The sequence below is a fragment of the Lynx canadensis genome, chromosome E2 (assembly GCF_007474595.2).
Source record: "Lynx canadensis isolate LIC74 chromosome E2, mLynCan4.pri.v2, whole genome shotgun sequence".
In the NCBI taxonomy this organism is placed as follows: Eukaryota; Metazoa; Chordata; class Mammalia; order Carnivora; family Felidae; genus Lynx; species Lynx canadensis.
This window is the reverse complement of record NC_044317.1, coordinates 45,505,681-45,528,498: the sequence shown is the minus strand read 5'-3', so window position 1 is coordinate 45,528,498 and position 22,818 is coordinate 45,505,681. Positions and strand designations below refer to the sequence as shown.

General features: G+C 36.5%; 1 protein-coding gene and 1 long non-coding RNA gene across 2 annotated transcripts in view; one reads left to right on the top strand and one right to left on the bottom strand.

Annotated features, from left to right (window-relative positions):
• The first annotated feature begins 1,335 nt into the window (after window positions 1-1,335).
• On the top strand, window positions 1,336-19,568 carry LOC115502531. Its single transcript, XR_003965120.1, has 3 exons — window positions 1,336-1,346; window positions 5,136-5,144; window positions 19,517-19,568. It is a non-coding gene; the product is annotated as an uncharacterized LOC115502531 (long non-coding RNA).
• The window catches only part of LOC115502501 (zinc finger protein 569), a 34,898-nt gene continuing 29,915 nt past the window's right edge, over window positions 17,836-22,818 (bottom strand). The window contains exon 6 of the mRNA XM_032591440.1: window positions 17,836-20,954. Coding sequence (XP_032447331.1) covers window positions 19,129-20,954 — 1,826 coding nt within the window. The 3' untranslated portion in view covers window positions 17,836-19,128. The remainder of the gene's footprint in view (window positions 20,955-22,818) is intronic.

Genomic DNA, 22,818 nt, shown 5'->3' with positions numbered 1-22,818 from the left:
GGAAAAGCTGATCCTCAAAATCAAATGGAATTTCAAGAGCCCCCAAACAGCCAAAACAACATTGAAAAGGAAAGACAAGTTGGAAGACACACTTCCCAACTTCAGTATTTACTTCTACACTACAGTAATCAATACAGTGTGGTACTATTATAAGGACAGACATAGAGACCAATGGGGTAGAGTTGAGAGGCTATACACCACCTTAAGAAAATGGGGTATGAAAATCATATGATCATCTCAGGAGATACTGAAAAAAAAATTTACAAAATTGAACATGCATTCATAATAAAAACAACCAGATTTAGAGGGAATATACCTCAACATAATGAAGGCTATATATGAAAAATCCACAGCTAACATCATACTCAATAGTGAAAATAGGCTTTTCTTCTAGGATCAGGTACAAGAGAAGGATGCCCACTCTCACCACCTTTATTCAACATAGTACTGGAATTTCTAGTCATAGCAGTTAGAGAATAAATAAAAGAAATTAAACTGTCACTACTTGCACATGACATGATAGTATACATGAAAACCCCAAAGATGCCACAAAAAAATTACGAGAATAAGTGAGTTCAGTAAAGTTGCAGGATACAAAGTTAATACCTGGAAATTGGTTGTGTGTCTATAATGCTCATAACAAAATAGCAGAATGAAAAATTAAGAAAACAATCCCATTTATAGTTGCACCAAAAAGAGTAAAACAAATAACTAGAAAGATGAAAGACCTATACTCTGAAAACCCTAAAACACTGATGAAAGAAATTGAAGATGACACAAACAAATGGAAAGCTATCCCAGGCTCAAGGATTGAAAGGATATTGTTAAAATGTCCATACTACACAAAGCAAACTACAGATTGAATGTATTCCCTATCAAAATATCAACAGCATTTTTCACAGAATTAGAAAAATTTATATGGGGCCACAAAAGACTGAGAAAAGCCAAAGCAATCTTGAAAAAGAACAAAGCTGAAGGTATTCCAATCCTGGATTTCAAGATATACTACAAAGCAATGATAGTCAAAACCATATAAAATTGGCACAAAAATAGATCAATGGAACAGAGAGCCCAGAAATAAACCCACACTTATATGGTCAATTAATCTATGATGAACGGGGGGGAAAGACAATCTCTTCAATAAATGGTGCTAAGAAAACTGGACAGCTGCCTGCAAAAGAATTGTACTTGGACCATTTTCTAAAACCATACATAAAAATAAACTGAAAATGAGTTGAAGACTTAAATGTAAGACTTGGGGCACCTGGATAGCTCAGTTGGTTAAAAGTGTCCAACTCTTGGTCTTGGCTCAGGTCATGATCTCACGGCTTTGTGGGTTTGAACCTGTGTTGGGCTCTGTGGTGATGGTGTTGAGCCTGCTTGGGATTCTCTCTCTTTCTCTCTCTGTCTCTGGTTATCCTCCACTTGCATTGTCTCAGTCTCTCTCAAAAAGAAAGTTAAAATAGATGTAAGACTTACAACCATAAAAATTATAGAAAAGCACACAGACAGTAATTTCTCTGACATCAGGCATTGTAACATTTTTCTATATATATCTGTTAAGGCAAGGGAAACAAAAGCACAAATAAACAACTGGGAGTACCAAATAAAAGTTTTGTGCAGTGAAGGAAACCATTAACAAAACAAAAAGGCAGCCTAATGAATTGGAGATGATACTTACAAATGATATATCTGATAAGGGGTTTATATCCAAAATATATAAAGGACTTATACAACTCAAAAACCTAAAAACAAATTATATGATGAAAAAATAGGCAGATGACCTGAATAGTTTTCAAAAGAATACACAATCAGGGAAATGCAAATCAAAACCACAATAAGCAATCATCTTACACCTGTCAGAATGGCTGAAATAAAAAAGACAAAAACAAGTGTTGGTAAGGATGTAGAGAAAAGGGAACCCTCATGCACTGCTGTTGGGAATGTAAATTTGTACAGCCACTGTGGAAAACAGTATGGTGGTTCATAAAAAAATTAAAAATAGAAATACTATATGATCCAATATTTCCACTATTATTTACTGAAAGAAAATAAAAACAGTAATTCAAAAAGATCTATGTATCCTATGTTTATGGCAGCATTATTTACAACTGCTAAAATATGGGAGATGTGGTACATATATACAATGGAATATTATGTAGCCACAAAAAGATGAGACCTCACCATTTGCAACAACATGGGTGGAACTAGAAGATATTATGCTGTGAAGTAAGTCACACTGAGAAACAGAAATACCATAAGATTTCACTTATATGTGGAATCTAAAAAAACAAATAAACAAAAATAGAATCATACGTATGAATACAGAGAACAAAGTGATGGTTGCCAGAGGGGAGGTGGGTTGGGGGTATGGGAAAAAATAGGTGAAAGGGAGTGGTGGGAGATACAGGCTTTCAGTTATGGAATGAATAAGTCATGGGAATAAAAAGCATAGTACAGGGAATGTAGTCAGTGATCATGTAATACTATTTTATGATGACAGATGGTAGCTCCATTTCTGGTGAGTATAGCATAATCACTATGTTGTACACCTGAACACAATGTAACATTGTGTGTCAACCACAGTTAAATAAGAAAAGTATAAAAACAATTGTAGAAGCAATAGTTTCCCAGCTATGCAAAACCTAAAGGAATTATTTACCACTAAATGAGCTTAAGAAATATTAAAGGGACTTCTTTAATCAGGAAAGGAAAGGCCATATCTAGAAATAAAATATATGAAAGAGAAAATCTCATTGGCAAAAGTATGTAATGTATACACACACACAAAAAAACAAATATGACATAAACAATATATGGGGTTGTGTGTGAAAAAATGTAGTACTTTTAGAATGTGTTTGAACTTAAGTGACCACCAACCTAAAATATACATAGGTTGTTATATATGAACCTCATGGTAATCACAAACCAAAACTAAAGGTATACAAAACTAAAGAGAAAGGAATTCAAACATAACACTAAAGGCATTAAAAGAGGCGCCTGGGTGGCTTAGTCAGCTAAGCATCTGACTCTTGATTTCGGCTCAGGTCATGATCTCACAGTCATGGAAGTGAGCCCCACATTGGGTTACACACTGGAGCCTGCTTGAGATTCTCTCTCTCCCTCTCCCTCTGCCCCTCTTCCCTACTCGTGCTCGCTCTCGCTCTCTCTCTCTCTCAAAATAAATAAATAAGCAAACAACAAAAAATAAAGTCATTAAATCAGAAGGGAAGGGAGAGAAGAAGAAATGAACTACTAAAACAACGACAAAAAACCCCCAACAAAATGGCAATAAATATATACTTGTCAATAATTACTTGAAATGTAAATGGAATAAATGCTCCAATCAAGAGATAAGGTGGCTGAATGGATTAAAAATCAAGACCAACCTACATTCTGCCTACAAGAGACTTACTTCAGTTATAAAAGTTACAGACTAAAGCAAAATGGTTGGGAAAAGATTCTACCAAATGGAAATGAAAATAATACTGGGGTAGCAATATTCATTGAACAAAATAGTCTTTAAAACCAAGGTGTGACAAGACACAAAGAAGGGCATTATGTAACAAATGGATCAATCCAACAAGGTATTACACTCGTATATATTTATGTGTTCAGCATTGGAGTATGTAAATATATAAAGCTAATATTAAACAGACATAATGAGAGAAACGGACAGCCATACACTAATAGTAGGGGTCTTTAACACCCTACTTACATCAGTGAATAGATCATCCATATAGAAAATAATTTAAAAAAAAACAAGCAAGGTCTCAAATGGCTTGAAGATGGTGGCGTAGTAGGACGCTGGGCTCACCGTGGTCCTGCAAATCACTTAGATTCCACCCACACCTGCCTAAATAACCCAGAAAACCACCAGAAGACTAGCAGAACGGATTCTCTGGAGCCAAGCATAGACGAGAGGCCCAGCGAAGAGGGTAGGAAGGGCGGGGAGGCGGTGCGCACCACATGGACTGGCGGGAGGGAGCTGGGGTGGAGGGACAGCCCACCGGCAAAGCAGAGCCCCCAAGTCTGGCTTGCAAAAGTGGAGGGGAAGGATGGAGTATGTTCTGACAGCAAGCAGGACTTAACATCTGGAAGGTTATAAGCTAACAGCTCTGCTCGGAGAGCGGGAGGGCTGGAGGGCAATGGGAGGGAGAGTTGTTGAGCTCCAGACGACAGAGCGCAGCTTGGCGGGGCACAAAGGCGCTCGCCAGCACCATCTCCCTTGCCCACCCCCCAGCCAAAATCCCAAAGGGAACCAGTTCCTGTCAGGGAACTTGCTTGCACCGTGCAAACACCCAACGCTGTGCTTCTGCGGATCCATCCCTCCAGTGGCAGGTCTGACATCCTCCTGGTGCCGCAGGGCCCCTCCCGAAGCGGACCTCTGAAGGAAAAGCGAGCTGAGCCTGCCCTCCCGCCCCTGTGCACCTTGCTGATCCACCCCAGCTAACATGCCAGATCCCCAGCACCACAAGCCTGGCAATGTGCAAGTTGCCCAGATGGGCCATGCCACCCCACAGTGAATCCGGCCCCTAGGAGAGGGGAAGAGAAGGTACACACCAGTCTGACTGTGGCCCCGGCGGTGGGCTGGGGGCAGACGTCAGGTCTGACTGTGGCCCCGCCCACCAACGCAAGTTATTCAAGACAGCACAGGGGAAGTGCCCCGCAGTTCGGCACCATTCCAGGGACTATCCAAAATGACCAAACGGAAGAATTCCCCTCAAAAAAACCTCCAGGAAATGACAGCTAACGAACTGATCAAAAACGATTTAAACAATATAACAGAAAGTGAATTTAGAATAATAGTCATAAAATTAATTGCTGGGCTTGAAAACAGTATAAAGGACAGCAGAGAATCTATTGCTACAGAGATCAAGGGACTAAGGAACAGCCAGGAGGAGCTAAAAAAATGCTATCAATGAGCTGCAAAATAAAATGGAGTCGACCACAGGTCGGATTGAAGACGCAGAGGAGAGAATAGATGAACTAGAAGATAAAATTATGGAAAAAGAAGAAGCTGAGAAAAAGATAAAAAAATCCAGGAGTATGAGGGGAAAATTAGAGAAGTGATGCACTAAAGAGAAATAATCTACGCATAATTGGTATTCCAGAGGAGGAAGAGAGAGGGAAAGGTGCTGAAGGTGTACTTGAAGAAATAATAGCTGAGAACGTCCTTGATCTGGGGAAGGAAAAAGGCATTGAAATCCAAGAGGCACAGAGAACTCCCTTCAGACGTAACTTGAATCGATCTTCTGCATGACATATCATAGTGAAACTGGCAAAATACAAGGATAAAGAGAAAATTCTGAAAGCAGCTAGGGATAAACGTGCTCTAACATATAAAGGGAAACCGATAAGACTCGTGACGGATCTGTCTACTGAAACTTGGCAGGCCAGAAAGGAATGGCAGGAAATCTTAAATGTGATGAACAGAAAAAATATGCAGCCGAGAATCCTCTATCCAGCAAATCTGTCATTTAGAATAGAAGGAGAGATAAAGGTCTTCCCAAACAAACAAAAACTGAAGGAATTTGTCACCACCAAACCAGCCCTACAAGAGATCCTAAGGGGGATCCTGTGAGACAAAGTACCAGAGACATTGCTACAAGCATAAAACCTACAGACATCACAATGACTCTAAACCCATATCTTTCTATAATAACATTGAATGTAAATGGACTAAATGCGCCAACCAAAAGGCATAGGGTATCAGAATGGATAAAAAAACAAGACCCATCTATTTGCTGTCTACAAGAGACTCATTTTAGACCTGAGGACACTTTCAGACTGAAAGTGAGGGGATGGAGAACTATTTATCATGCTACTGGAACTCAAAAGAAAGCTGGAGTAGCCATACTTATATCAGACAAACTAGACTTTAAATTAAAGGTTGTAACAAGAGATGAAGAAGGGCATTATATAATAATTACAGGGTCTATCCATCAAGAAGAACTAACAATTATAAATGTCTATGCGCTGAATATGGGAGCCCCCAAATATATAAAACAATTACTCACAAACATAAGCAACCTTATTGACAAGAATGTGGTAATTGCAGGGGACTTTAATACCCCACTCACAGCAATGGATAGATCATCTAGACACAGGATCAATAAAGAAACAAGGCCCCTGAATGATACATTGGATCAGATGGATTTGACAGATATATTTAGAACTCTGCATCCCAAAGCAACAGAATATACTTTCTTCTCGAGTGCACATGGAGCATTCTCCAAGATAGATCACATGCTGGGTCACAAAACGGCCTTTCTTTTTTAAAAAAAATTTTTTTTTCAACGTTTATTTATTTTTGGGACAGAGAGAGACAGAGCATGAACGGGGGAGGGGCAGAGAGAGAGGGAGACACAGAATCGGAAACAGGCTCCAGGCTCTGAGCCATCAGCCCAGAGCCTGATGCGGGGCTCGAACTCCCGGACCGCGAGATCGTGACCTGGCTGAAGTCGGACGCTTAACCGACTGCGCCACCCAGGCACCCCACAAAACGGCCTTTCATAAGTACACAAGAATTCAGATACCATGCATACTTTCAGACCACAATGCTATGAAGCTTGAAATCAACCACAGGAAAAAGTCTGGAAAACCTCCAAAAGCATGGAGGTTAAAGAACACCCTACTAAAGAATGAATGGGTCAACCAGGCATTAGAGAAGAAATTAAAAAATATATGGAAACAAACGAAAATGAAAATACAACAATCCAAACGCTTTGGGATGCAGCGAAGGCAGTCCTGAGACGAGAATACACTGCAACCCAGGCCTATCTCAACAAACAAGAAAAATCCCAAATACAAAATCTAATAGCACACCTAAAGGAAATAGAAGCAGAGCAGCAAAGACACCCTAAACCCAGCAGAAGAAGAGAAATAATAAAGATCAGAGCAGAAATAAACAATATAGAATCTAAAAAAACTGTAGAGCAGATCAATGAAACCAAGAGTTGGTTTTTTGAAAAAATAAACAAAATTGATAAACCTCTAGCCAGGCTTCTCAAAAAGAAAAGGGAGATGACCCAAATAGATAAAGTCATGAATGAAAATGGAATTATTACAACCAATCCCTCAGAAATACAACCAGTTATCAGGGAATACTATGAAAAATTATATGCCAACAAACTGGACAACCTGAAAGAAATGGACAAATTTCTAAACACCCACACACTTCCAAAACTCAAACAGGAGGAAATAGAAAGCTTGAACAGACCCATAACCAGCGAAGAAATTGAATCAGTTATCAAAAATCTCCCAACAAATAAGAGTCCAGGACCAGATGGCTTCCCTGGGGAATTCTACCAGATATTTAAAGCAGAGATAATACCTATCCTTCTCAAGCTATTCGAAAAAATAGAAAGGGAAGGAAAACTTCCAGACTCATTCTATGAAGTCAGTATTACTTTGATTCCTAAACCAGACAGAGACCCAGTAAAAAAAAGAGAACTACAGGCCAATATCCCTGATGAATATGGATGCAAACATTCTCAATAAGATACTAGCAAATCGAATTCAACAGCGTATAAAAAGAATTATTTACCATGATCAAGTGGGATTCATTCCTGGGATGCATGGCTAGTTCAACATTCGCAAATCAATCAACGTGATACATCACATTAATAAAAGAAAAGGTAAGAACCATATGATCCTGTCAATCAATGCAGAAAAAGCATTTGACAAAATTCAGCATCTTAATAAAAACCCTCAAAAAAGTCGTGAGAGAAGGAACATACTTAAAGATCATAAAAGCCATTTATGAAAAGCCCACAGCTAACATCATCCTCAATGGGGAAAAACTAAAAGCTTTCCCCCTGAGATCAGGAACACAACAGGGATGTCCACTCTCACCACTGTTGTTTAACATAGTGTTGGAAGTTCTAGCATCAGCAATCAGACAACAAAAGGTAATCAAAGGCATCAAAATTGGCAAAGATGAAGTCAAGCTTTCACTTTTTCCGATGACATGATATTATACATGGAAAATCTGATAGACTCCACCAAAAGTCTGCTAGAACTGATACATGAATTCAGCAAAGTTGCAGGATACAAAAATCAATGTACAGAAATCAGCTGCATTCTTATACACTAATAATGAAGCAACAGAAAGACAAATAAAGAAATGGATCCCATTCACAATTGCACCAAGAAGCATAAAATACCTGGGAATAAATCTAACCAAAGATGTACAAGATCTGTATGCTGAAAACTATAGAAAGCTTATGAAGGAAACTGAAGAAGATATAAAGAAATGGAAAAACATTCCGTGCTCATGGGTTGGAAGAATAAATATTGTCAAAATGTCAATACTACCCAAAGCTGTCTACACATTCAATGCAATCCCAATCAAAATTGCACCAGCATTCTTCTCGAAGCTAGAACAAGCAATCCTAAAATTCATATGGAACCACAAAAGGCCCCGAATAGCCAAAGTAATTTTGAAGAAGAAGACCAAAGCAGGAGGCATCACAATCCCAGACTTTAGCCTCTACTACAAAGCTGTCATCATCAAGACAGCATGGTATTGGCACAAAAACAGACACATAAACCAATGGAATAGAATAGAAACCCCAGAACTAGACCCACAAAAGTATGGCCAACTAATCTTTGACAAAGCAGGAAAGAATATCCAATGGAAAAAAGACAGTCTCTTTAACAAATGGTGCTGGGAGAACTGGACAGCAACATGAAGAAGGTTGGAACTAGACCACTTTCTCACACCATTCACAAAAATAAACTCAAAATGGATTAAAGGACCTGAATGTGAGACAGGAAACCATCAAAACCCTCTAGGAGAAAGCAGGAAAAGACCTCTTTGACCTCAGCCGTAGCCATTTCTTACTTGACACATCCCCAAAGGCAAGGGAATCAAAAGCAAAAATGAACTATTGGGACCTCATCAAGATAAAAAGCTTCTGCACAGCAAAGGAAACAATCAACAAAACTAAAAGGCAACCAACGGAATGGGAAAAGATATTTGCAAATGACATATCGGACAAAGGGCTAGTATCCAAAATCTATAAAGAGCTCACCAAACTCCACACCCGAAAAACAAATAATCCAGTGAAGAAATGGGCAGAAAACATGAATAGACACTTCTCTAAAGAAGACAGCCAGATGGCCAACAGGCACATGAGAAGATGCTCAACGTCGCTCCTCATCAGGGAAATACAAATCAAAACCACACTCAGATATCACTTCACGCCAGTCAGAGTGGCCAAAATGAACAAATCAGGAGACTATAGATGCAGGGGAGGATGTGGAGTAATGGGAATCCTCTCGCAGTGTTGGTGGGAATGCAAACTGGTGCAGCCACTCTGGGAAACAGTGTGGAGGTTCCTCAAAAAATTAAAAATAGACCTACCCTATGACCCAGCAGTAGCACTGCTAGGAATTTACCCAAGGGATACAGGAGTACTGATGCATAGGGGCACTTGTACCACAATGTTTATAGCAGCACTCTCAACAATAGCCAAATTGTGGAAAAAGCCTAAATGTCCATCAACTGATGAATGGATAAATTGTGGTTTATATACACTATGGAGTACTACGTGGCAATGAGAAAGAATGAAATATGGCCCTTTGTAGCAATGTGGATGGAACTGGAGAATGTGATGCTAAGTGAAATAAGCCATACAGAGAAAGACAGATACCATATGTGTTCACTCTTATGTGGATCCTGAGAAACTTAACAGGAACCCATGGGGGAGGGGAAGGAAAAAAAAAAAAAAAGAGGTTAGAGTGGGAGAGAGCCAAAGCATAAGAGACTGTTAAAAACTGAGAACAAACTGAGGGTTGATGGGGGGTGGGAGGGAGGGGAGGGTGGGTGATGGGTATTGAAGAGGGCATCTTTTGGGATGAGCACTGGGTGTTGTATGGAAACCAGTTTGACAATAAATTTCATATATTACAAAAAAACAAACAAACAAAAAAACAAGCATTAGCCTTAAACACATTAGAACAGATTGATTTAACAGATACATACAGGATATGCCACTCCAGAATACACATCCTTCTCAAGTGCACATGGAACATTCTCCAGGATAAATCACATTTTAGGGCAGAAAACAAGGCTCAGTACATTTAAAAGACTGAAGACAAATGAAGCATCTTTACCAACCACAATGGTATGAAACTAGAAATTAAGTAGAAGAGGAAAACTGAAGAAACAATATGTGGAGACAAAACAACATGGCTATTAAACCAATGGATCAACAAAGAAATCAAAGAGGAAATTTAAAAATACGTTAAGGCAAATAGAAATGAAAACACAGTACTCAAAATCTGTGGAATGCAGCAAAAACTGTTGTAAGAAAAGTTTACATCAATACAGGCCCACCTCAAGAAACAAAAGGAAGGAAAGATTCCAAACTCATTCTATGAAACCAGCATTATACTGATACCTAAACCAGTCAGGAGGGAAAGGGGTGGGGGGAAGGAGGGAAGGAAGGAAGTAAGAAAGGAAGGAAGTTAGCAACAATTATCCCTGATGAGCAAGGATGCTAAAATCCTCAATAAAATACTGGCAAACTGAATTCAAAAATACATTAAAAGAATCATACACCATGATCAAGTAGATGGTTCCATATGTGCAAATCAATATGATATACCATATTAAGAAAACAAAGGATAAAAATCATGAGATTGTCAACAGATCCAGAAAAAGCATCTGACAAAATTCATTATACATTTATGATACAAACTCTCAACGAAGTGTTTATTATACAGGGAATGGACATCAACATAATAAAGGCTATATATGACAGACCACAACTAACATCATATTCAGTGGTGAAAAGCTAAAAGCTTTCCTCTGAGATCAGGAAGAAGACAAGGATGCCCACTCTCACCACTTTTATTCATGATAATATTGGAAATCCTAGCCACAGTAATTAGGCAAGAAAACTAAAAGGCATCTAAATCAGAAAGGAAGAAGTTAAACCATCACTACTTGCAGATGACATTATGCTATATATGGAAAATCCTAAAACTCCACCAAAAAACTAATAAATGAATTCAGTGAAGTTGCAGGATACAAATGAATATACAAAAATCTAAAAAAAAAAAGATGAGTATACAAAAATATGTTGGCTATCTATATGCTAATTATCAGAAAAAAATTAATAGTCTCATTTACAATTGCATGAAAAAGAATAAAGTACCTAGGAATAAATTTATCCAAGGAGATGAAAGACCTGTACTCTGAAAACTGTAAGACACTGATGAAAGAAACTGAAGATGGGGCGCCTGGGTGGCTCAATTAAACGTCTGACTTCGGCCCAGGTCATGATCTCACGGCTCCTGAGTGTCGAGCTCTGTGCTGACAATTCAGAGCCTGGAGCCTGCTTCAGATTCTCTGTCTCCCTCTCTCTCTGCCCCTCCCCTGCTCGCACACTGTCTCCCTCTCTCTCTCAAAAATAAATAAAAAACATTAAAAAAATAAAAGAAACTGAAGATGACACAAACAAGGGGAAAATACTATGCTTGTGGATTGGAAGAATCTATACCCAAATGTCAATGGTGGTTTGCACAAAATTAGAACAAATGATTCTAACATTTGAGAAGAACCACAAAACACCCCAAAACATCCAAAGCAATCTTGAGAAAGCTGGAGGTATACTGATTTCTAGCTATACTACCAAGCTATAGTAATCAAAATAGAATGATACTGGCACAAAAACAGACATATATATCAGTGGAACAATACAGATAGATAGAAATATACCCAGGTTAATATTGTCGATTAATCTATGATACAGGAGGCAAGAATATACAATGGCAAAAAGTCTCTTTTATAAATGATGTGGGGAAAACTGCACCAGTTTTCTTATACCATATACAGAAATAAAATCAAAATGGATTAAAGACTTAAATTTGAGACCTGATACCATAAAATTCCTAGAAGAAAACACAGGCAGTAAACTCTGACACCAGTCTTAGCAATCCCTTTCTGGATCTCCTTAGGCAAGGACAACAAAAATATAAAAATGGACTACATCAAACCAAAAAGCTATTGCACAGCATAGGAAACCATCAATAAAAAGAAAAAGCAACCTACTGAATGGAAGAAGTTATTTGTCAGTAGTATATCCATTAAACAGTTAACATTCAAAATATCTAAAAATCTCATACAACTCAGTATAAAAATAATCCAATTAAAAGAGGGCAGAAAATCTGAATAGGCATTTTCCCAAGGAAGATGACACATGAAAACATGCTCAACATCACTTAACCATCAGGGAAATGCAAATAAAAACCACAATGTGATATTACTTTGTATCTACCTATCAGAATGGCGCATATATATATATATATATACACACACACACACACACACATATATATATACACACATATATATATGTGTGTGTGTGTGTGTGTATATATATATATATATATATATATATATATATAGACAAGTGTTGGTAAAGATATGGAGAAAAGGGGGCCCTTATGCACTGTTGGTGGGAATGTAAATTGGTGTAGTCACTATGGGAAATACTGTGTAGGTCCTCTAAAATTTAAAAATAGAACTACCATAAAATCTAGTAGTAGGTAATTACTTGAAGAAAATGAATGTATCAACCCAAAAAAAATATTTGTACCCTTACACTCATCACAGAATTATTTATAATAGCCGTAATATGGAAATAACCTAAATGTCTATTGATGGAGGAATGGATAAAGATCATGGTTTGTATACAACAGAATGTTACTTGGCCATAAAAAAGAACAAAATTGCCAACTGTGACAACATGGACAAACCTAGATGATATCATGCTAAGAGAAATAAGTCAGACAGAAAAAAATACTGTATTATTTCACTTCCAGGTGAAATATAAAAAAACAAAAAATAGAAATAAACACTCATAGATATGGAGAACTGATGGTTAGTGGGCAGAATGTAGTTTGGACAAAATAGTGAAGGGTCTTAAGTACAATCTTTCAGTTATAAAATAAGATGGGATGTAATGTACAGCATAGGGAACATAGTCAATAATACCGTAAGAATTTTGTATTGTGACAGATAATAACTAGATTACAGGTATGTATATAAATATTGTCATGTATATAAATACATGTATATAAATATTGTCATGTATATAAATATTGAATCACTATGTTGTACATCTAAAACTAACATTGTATGTCAATTATTCTTCAATTTAATCAGAAGGGGAAAAAAGAATGAAAGTATAAAACTCTCAGAAAACAGAAGTAAATCTTCCTTATGTTGGATCTGTCCATTGATTTTTAGATCTGACACCAAAAGCAAAAAAAGACAAATTGGAGTTCATAAAAACTACAAACTTTTGTCTATGAAAGGACTTTGTCAAAATGAAAACATACAGAATAGGAGAAAATGTTTGCAAATCATACATTTGGTTTGTCTTCTGGTTGGCTTTTTATTTGATTTTGATAAAGAACAGGGAAATGAAGCTGAATTAAAAGTATCTACTGAAAATATCTACTTACCCAGATTATTAACTAGAAAATGGAAATTCTTCCCCCTCCATTTTATTGCGATACAGTCAGCACACTGCACGTATAAGTTTAAGATATAAAGCATAATGAACTTACCTATGTTGTGAAACAACACTTCTATAGGTAAGAAAAAAAAAACTGCGATGAGAACTTTTAGGATCTACTCTCTTAACTTTAAAATATATAGCAGGAGAGCCTGGGTGGCTCTGTTGGTTAACTGTCTGACTTCGGCTCAGGTCCTCATCTCACAGTTCATGAATTTGAGCCCCACATCAGGCTCTGCACTGACAGTGCGGAGCTTGCTTGGGATTCTCTCTCACCCCATCTCTTTCTGCCCCTCTGCCACTCTCTCAGACTTAAAAATAAAACCATATAGCAGTGTTAACCGTAGTCTTCATGTACATTACATCCCTAGTACTTACAACTGGAAGTTTGTATTTTTTGGCCACCTTTATTCAATTCCTCTTTGCCCTGTTCCTCGCCTCTGGTAACCACAAAACTGACCTCCTTTTCTAGGAGTTTTTTTGTTTTTATTTTTTAGATCCCACAGATAAGTGTGATCGTATGGTATTTGTCTTTCTCATTTGACTTCACTTAGCAAAATGCTCTCAAGGTCCATCCATGTTGTCACAAATGGCAGGATTTCCTTCTTTTGGATTTCCTTTCTTATGGCTCAGTATTCCACTGTGCGTATGTGTGCACGCACCACAAATTCATTATCCAGTTCATCCACCCAATCCATACACTTAGCTTGTTCCCTTATCTTGGTATGAACACGGGAGTGCACATACCTCTTCAACATAGGGTTTTTGTTTCCATTGGATATATTCCCAGAAATAGAATTGCTGGATTATACAGTTGTTGTTTTTTAAAAAACTGCATACTGTTTTGCATAGTGGCCATACCAATTATACCACCAACAGCGCACAAGTGTTCCCCTTTCTCCACATCCTTGCCAGCATTTATCTCGTCTTTTTGATGATAGCCATTCTAACAGGAGTGAAGTATTATCTCATTGTGGTTTTGATTTCCATTTCCTTAATTACTAGTGATGTTGAGCATCTTTTCATGTACCTGTTGGGACATTCATGTATCTTCTGCACAAGGGTTTCAAATCCTAACAACTCAGCTTGGTTGTAGCTCTGGCCATTTCAATTAAGTAAAAAAAAAAAAAAAGCAATCAGCGTTTCACCCTCCCCTTTATCAGAGCCCAGTGCAGAATTCAGTTTCTATTCCTACCCAACAAGCTCTAGCAACAAGGTGTGGTGTTATCACTGTTTCCTCTCCATCCTCCACACCTCTGTTTTAGCTGGGCTGAATGGGGAGGTGAACTTCTATCCCTACCCACTGAAAATGAAGTGGGTATCAGTGCTCCACTTTTGCTTGGGTTGAGTCAGTGGGGCTCAGCAGGAACATCCACACCCACCTGTACACTAAAGCTATGCCTAAACTTACCTGCAGAAAGGAGGTTAAGTAGGAGCTAGAGTCTCAGAACACAACACACAAAATGTCCAGGATAAAAATGAAAATCATTCATACATCATATCAAGGAATAGGAAAATCTCAAGCTTAATGAGAAGACAATCAAGAGACATCAATACTAAGGTAACTAGAGTTATTTGGCAAGGAATTTAAAGCAACCATCATAAAAGTGCTTCAGGTGAACAAATCATGTACACACTTGAAACAAATGAAAAAAAAGCTCAACAAAGAAAAATATAAAGAACATGAAATAATTTGAAATGAAAATTACAGTAACCAAAAGACTCAATGGATGTGTTCAGGAGTAGAATGGAGAGTACAGAGGAAAGTATCAGTGAACTTGAAGATAGAACAAAATAAATTACCTAATATGAACAACAAGAGGAAAAACATGTTGTCTTACAAGGGAAGGATAAAAAGTATGAGGCTGGAAAAGCAGTAAAAGAAATAACAGCAGAAAATTCCTCAACTGTGGCAACAAACCTAAGTCTTCAGATTCAAGAAGCTGAGCAAACCCTAAACAGTATAAACCCAAAGAAATTCATGCTGAGATACATGATAATCAAACTTAAGAATACTGAAGACTAGAAACAATTTTTGAAAGCAATTAGAAATGACACATTCCTCTGATAGAGGAATGGTTCAGATAAGAGATTTCTTATCAGAAAAAAAAAGGTCAGAGTGAAGTGGCCCCTTTTTCAAGTACTGAAACATCTGTCAACCAGAATTCTCTACCAGCAAAAAAACATCCTTTAGGAATGAAGGTGAAATGAAAACATACTCAGACAAAGGATAACTAAGATAGTCTTTTTGTTGCCAGGAGACCTATACTAAAAGAGTGGCTGACGGAAATTCTTTCAGCAGAAATGATGAAGGAGTATAGAACATCTGGAATGAGGATAGAACAGAAACAGTACTAAGATATGGGTACATTTAATAGAATACCTTTCTCCTGTGGTTTCCTAAATTATGCTAGATGGTTAAAGCAAAAAATGGTTAACACTGTCTCATATAGTTCTTATGGTATATAGCGGAAATACCTGGTACAATTATATAATAATAAAGGGGGAAAATAAAGAATCTTAGTTGAGATAAGGTTTTGAACTGGTTGAATGACAGTAGATTGTTGAAGTTATATATGTATGGTGTTAATACCTAGAACAACTACTAAAAAATCCATAGAGATACACTCAAGAACTCTAAAGTAGAATTCTAAAAAAATATGCTGAAGTAACCCACAGTAAGGCATGAAAAGTGACAGAGGAACAAAATAGACAGAACAAAACAACCAAATGACAGATGAATGTTCATAGCAGGTTTTTGTAATTACCCAAAGCTGGAAATGCAAATGTCTTTCAAAGGCTCGATGGTTAGAGAAACCATGGTATATTGATACCATGGAAAACTACTTGAGAAATTTTAAAACCAGAAAAATTTTATCTGTAATAACTGGGATTTATCTCAGGGCATCAGGTTGAATAAAAAACACCAATCTCAAAGGTTATATAGTGTAGGTTCCATTTATAAAACACTCTTGATATTAAACAGTATATTATAGAATATAATAATCTTGAGATTATCTATTAGTGCCTGCCAAAGGTAAGGAGTGGGAAGCACAGAGGGGAAAAGGGTTATGGGTGTGACTACAAAGGGACAGAACAAGGAATATTTGTGGTGTCAGAAGTTCTGTATGTTGATTGTGGTGGTAGAGAAAAAATTGGAGTGGTAGTTAGGAGATAAAATTGTATAGAACTACATTAACACACACAAGCGCACGCAAAACCAGTGAAATCTACTAACGTACAGATTGTGCCACTGTTAAATTTGATATTGCACTGTAGTTATGTAAGATTTAACATTAGGGAAAATCGGACATAGGGCACACAAGCTAAACAGTACTATAGGGTATTGTTTCTGCAACTTCCTATAAACCTGTATTTCTAAATAAAAACATCTTTTGAAAGTCCCAGTAGAAAACAAATAGACAAAATATATGAATGAGCTATTCACAGAAAAGTTAATTTGAGTTCCACATATATTTGAAAGGTCTGAATATATAACATTTTAGATGTGGTACAAGAAGAGCTTTCACACCCACTGGGCACGTACGTCACACATATAAAATCACCAGCATGTGCATGACCATTTAAGGATTCAGAAACCAAATAAAGCTTTGTTGAGATATGCGAAAATTCCCTCTGGTCTGATGCAGGCATCTATCCTTGGCTTGCTTGACATGTCAGAACATTATTCACATTTTACAGTAGGTTTGAATGGCCCCTACTCAATCTGAAACCAAGCCAAATATAGGTTTTGGTTTTTTTTCCCCAAGTGGAGAGCCAGTTATTCCAACAATTAACTATTTCTTTAGTTTCTTCACTGCCTTCAGCTAAGGAAGAATTTGTGTTTGAAATAAACAATTTTAAAATTGGCATCAATACACACACACACACACACACACACACACACACACACACACATACACACACACTGAATCAACATTGTGAGGAGAGGGTAAGCAAAGTGTCATCTTAATTCAGGTTTTGTTTGTGTATCAGTAAAGAGAATTTCCTACAAATTTTAGTTTTGACCATAAAGAATCCATTTTCAAGTTGTTTCTATAGGTCGTGTGCCATTTTGGTTCTTATTTTAGAGAAATTAGGAAAATAAGGAAAGGCAAAAAAGAATACAAAAATAGCTAACATAATCTTGACAACCTGATTTGTTACCACCATTATATTTGCTTTCTTTCCTTTTTATTAAAGAAATGTTACAGGTAAACATAACAATTCCATCTAAAACCCTCCCATTTCCTGAAAGGCAACCAATGTCATATGTGGATTTATGACCAATACACAGTACTGTTCTTTGCATTATTTTATTAAACTTATACAAATGTTACATCTTCTCATTGTACATTTTGCTTTTTCCTCTCAATATTATATATTGTGATCTACGTAACTATATTTCACATTTATACCTTCTAAATATTGTATTCTATCATAGCAATAATTACGTGGTATTAATTTATCATTCTACTGAGAATTTATGTCCAATTTAGTGTAATACAAACCACAATGCAGTGAACAGAGATGTGTATCTCGTGCCTCTGTATGTGTGCCTCTGAAGCCAATACACCAAAAGAGAAATGACAGCTTCATATTTATGTGTTCTTAGAGTAATCCTTTTACTCTAAAATAATAAATCTATTTTACTTTCATCATAGTTTTAGAATTTTGCTTTTTATATTCTGGTCTTCAATCTATCTGGAGTTTATTTTTGTATATGGTATAGAGAGCTATCATTTTTTGTTCATATGAATCTTCCATTTATTGAATAGGCCATTCTTTCTCCAGTGACTTCAGTAGCACTATCATACACAAAATTTCCATATCTCCTTTCTCCAATCCTTGTATCTGCTAATTTACTTAACAAGAACACATTTAGACACCAGCTTTAAATAAAAGTACGTGATGCTATCTAGTAGACTGTGCCTTCTCTTTTTTCACTGTTGTCTCTGCTATTTGTGGTCCTTCATATTCCTATGTAAAACTTTAAATCAGTTTGAGAAATTCTTAAAATATAATTAGCGAAAACTTTGAGTGGAAATACCTTAGAGATGAGAGAATTTTTGTTTTTAAAAATGTCACCTTTTTCAGACAATGTTATTTTTCTCAAAATTTCAGGTGTTATTTTGTGCCCTTGAAAATGTTTTATAACTTTATATGTATATATGTGTGCCTGGTAATTCACTGTTGTGTTTATCCTTAGACATTTTATATCAACATATTTTTGAATCAAATATTTCTTGTGTAAGAGGTTATTTTTATAGCTTCTCTTTTCCGCCAATCTTCTTACTTAACACATTGGCTAGGAGCTCAATTGTAATATTGATATGCTGATAGTAGATATCTTGTTTCACATTTTAATAAGAATGCTGAATAAATATCTTTAGATATCTGTGAAGGTTTTTGATGTTCAGCTTATTTGTTTCACAGTTTGTCACCTTGGCAAAAATACTCCTTGTTTCATAAATGTGTGACTTCTTCAAAAAGGCTTTCCACAGTCATAGTTTTCTGTTCTAGAACTGATTATGTGAAAGGAGATGCTAATTCTTTCTAAAGGCTTTTCCACATTCACAATATTCATAGTGTTCTACTGAGTATGAATTCTCTGGTGTCTAACAAGGTGTGACTTTTGGCTGAAAGCCTTACCACACTCATAACAATGATAAGGCTTCTCACCTGTATGTTTTCTCATATGAAGTGTAAGAGATGAGATTTGAGAGAAGGCTTTTCCACATTTACTACAGTCAAAGGGCTTCTCACCTGTATGACCTCGTATATGTATAGTAAGGGATGAGCTTTGGGAGAAGGCTTTTCCACATTTATTACATTCATAGGGTTTCTCACCTGTATGGCCTCTCATGTGCACAATAAGAGAAGTTCTTTGAGAGAAAGCTTTTCCACATTCATTACATACATAGGGCTTCTCACCAGTATGACTCCTCATATGTAAGTTGAGCAATGAGCACTGAGAGAAGGCTTTCCCACACTTATCACATTCATAAGGCTTTTCTCCTGTGTGACTTCTCAGATGAAGAGTAAGGGATGCAATTTGAGAAAAGGCTTTACCACATTCATTACAATCATAAGGTTTCTCTCCAGTGTGAACTTTCTGATGTGTAATAAAGTTTTGCTTTTGGCTGAAGGCTTTACCACATTCATTACATTCATAGGGTTTCTCTCCAGAATGAATTTTTTCATGTGCAATGAGATTTGATTTCTGGCTAAAGGCTTTGCCACATTCCTTACATATGTATGGTTTTTCTCCAGTGTGAATTCTCTGGTGTCTAACGAGATTTGACATTTGAATGAAAGCTTTCCCACATTCATTACATTCATAAGGTTTCTCTCTAGTATGAATCTTCTGGTGTGTAATGAAGTTTTTCTTGTGGCTGAAGGCTTTTCTACATTCCTTACACTCATAAGGTTTTTCACCAGTATGACTTCTCATATGTACAGTAAGGGCTGAACTTTGAGAGAAGGATTTTCCACATTCATTACATTCATAGGGTTTCTCACCCGTATGAATTCTTACATGTATAATAAGCATGGAAAATTGAGAGAAAGCTTTTCCACATTTATCACATTTATAAGGTTTTTCTCCTGTATGACTTCTCATGTGAAGAGCAAGGGATGCAATTCGAGGGAAGGCTTTACCACATTCATTACATGCATAAGGTTTCTCCCCAGTATGAACTTTCTGATGTGCAGTGAGGCTTTGCTTCTGACTGAATGCTTTCCCACACTCATTACATTCATAAGGTTTCTCTCCAGTATGAATTTTTTCATGATCAATGAGATTGGATTTCTGGCTGAAGGATTTCCCACATTCCTTACATGCATAGGGTTTCTCCCCAGTATGAATTCTTTGATGCCTAATGAGATTTGACATTTTAATGAAAGCTTTCCCACATTCATTACATTCATAAGACTGCTCCCTACTATGAGTTTTATGATGTTTAATGAGTTTTTCCTTGTGGCTGAAGGCTTTTCTACAGTTTTTACATTCATAGGGTTTCTCTCCAGTATGAATTCTGAGGTGTCTGATGAGGTCCAAAGTTTGACTGAATCCTTTCCCACAGTGATTACATTTAAAGGGGGTTACTACAAGATGGGATGGATTAATGACAAATGATTTCATAGGTTCATTATATTCAGAATGTTCCTTTCTTATAAAGATTCTATCACTGTTATGACAGTCAAAATCATTATGTTCTAAACACTTTCCAAATAAGTCATATTCATAGAGATTGTGACTGGAAGGAAAAAAGTCCAAGTTAAGAGGAAATGCATTGGCAAATTTCTTATGACATTCAATGACTTTTTCTTCAGTCAGTGTTTTTGTGAATTTATCTTCAAATTGTGTCAAAAGTCTGTCCTGGATTTTCTGACGCTCATCAATTCCCCATACTTCTCCTAAAACAGATTGCAAATAAATATCACTTGAAATATTTTCCAGTATTGTAACGTGAAGAAAATTTCAGAAAATATGCTATCATGGGATTGATTCTTGGTTTAAGATGTAGTTTCCCATTATAAAGCAAATTCCAAGTGCATGTATCTCCTATTTCCTTAGCTTTAGGAAATTCCAGGAAAAATACGAGTGGAGGAAGATAGTTAGGAATACAAATAGCTTTGATTGTGTTTAAAAGTGGGATCTGAAACAAAACAGATAAACTGTTGCATAAATAAAAGGAAGAATGCAGATGTACAAATAAAGTTAGAAATGACACAGGAAAAAACAAAAACAGGAAGTTAAAAATCATAAAACTATTTTGCAGGACTCTATTAAAAATATAACTTTATAAACTGCTTGACATAAGTAATTTTCTGGAAAATGCAAATTACCAAAACTGTACCTGTAAGAGGTAGAAACCTATATAAACCAACTTCCACAAAATGAACAGAAAAATACAGGGGCGCCTGGGTGGCGCAGTCGGTTAAGCGTCCGACTTCAGCCAGGTCACGATCTCGTGGTCCGGGAGTTCGAGCCCCGCGTCAGGCTCTGGGCTGATGGCTCGGAGCCTGGAGCCTGTTTCCGATCCTGTGTCTCCCTCTCTCTCTGCCCCTCCCCCGTTCATGCTCTGTCTCTCTCTGTCCCAAAAATAAATAAAAAAAAAAAAAACGTTGAAAAAAAAATTAAAAAAAAAAAAAAGAAAAAGAAAAATACAAAAAAGCAATCCCTCAAAAACAAAACAAATCAAAAGGTCCAGATGGGTATTTGAACAAACATTTAGGGGACATTTGCTTTCATGCTCTCCAGAATGTTGTAAAAGAAAAAAAAAGGAGAATTCCCATTTTTGTGCATGTGAAACAAACATAACATTAACACCAAAATCTGACAAAGATGACAACCAAAAAAGCAAACTATATACCAATTTTACTTATGAATATCAATGTAAAAATTCTACCTAAAATATCAAAATGACCCAGAAGGAAAAAAAAGTGACATAGAGCACATTAAATATAAGATACATCATAACTGAGTAGGTTTTTTTCCAAGTACATATATATGTTTTGCTACTAGAAAAATCTGTTTCTAATCAGCAAATACATTAATAGGTCAAAAGTAAAAAATCAAGTAATCATTTCCAAAGGTATATTTAAAAGTTATAAAACTAAATATCTGTTTTCCATAAAGAAACCTTCAAAAAATGGGACTACTTATTTAACTTCAGAAAAAGTACAGTACAGCTTAAACACTTACAGTACACTTAAATCACAATTTTTAATAAGAAAAATCCCCCCCTCCACAAAAAGGAAAATCCCAAAGTACTACATTAAAGTTAGTACTACCACCACTACAGTACTGGATAGTGCATTAACAGAAGAAGAAATCAGAGGTATAAAAACTTGGAAAGTATAAGATTAACATTTTGGTCAACAATAAAACAATTTACCTACAAAATCAAGAGTGAAAAATCATTATAAAATATAAAAACTTCATTATATTCACTATATAGGAAATTAATATTTAGTTTCAATAACATTCATATATACACAACTATTTAGAAAACATAAGAATCATAATCACAACAAAAAATATGAAAAATATGTGAACAAATTTAATAAGAAATGTTGCAAAATTACAGAAAACTAAAATGCACACACAGATGTGACCAAATGGAAAGGTGTTATGGGCTGAACTGAATGTACCACAAAAAAGATATGTTGAACTCCTAATGCCCATACCTCAGAATGTGAAGTTATTTGGAAAGAGGATCACTGCAGATGCAATTAGTTAAAATGAGGTCATTCTGGAGTTAGGGTGACTCAATCT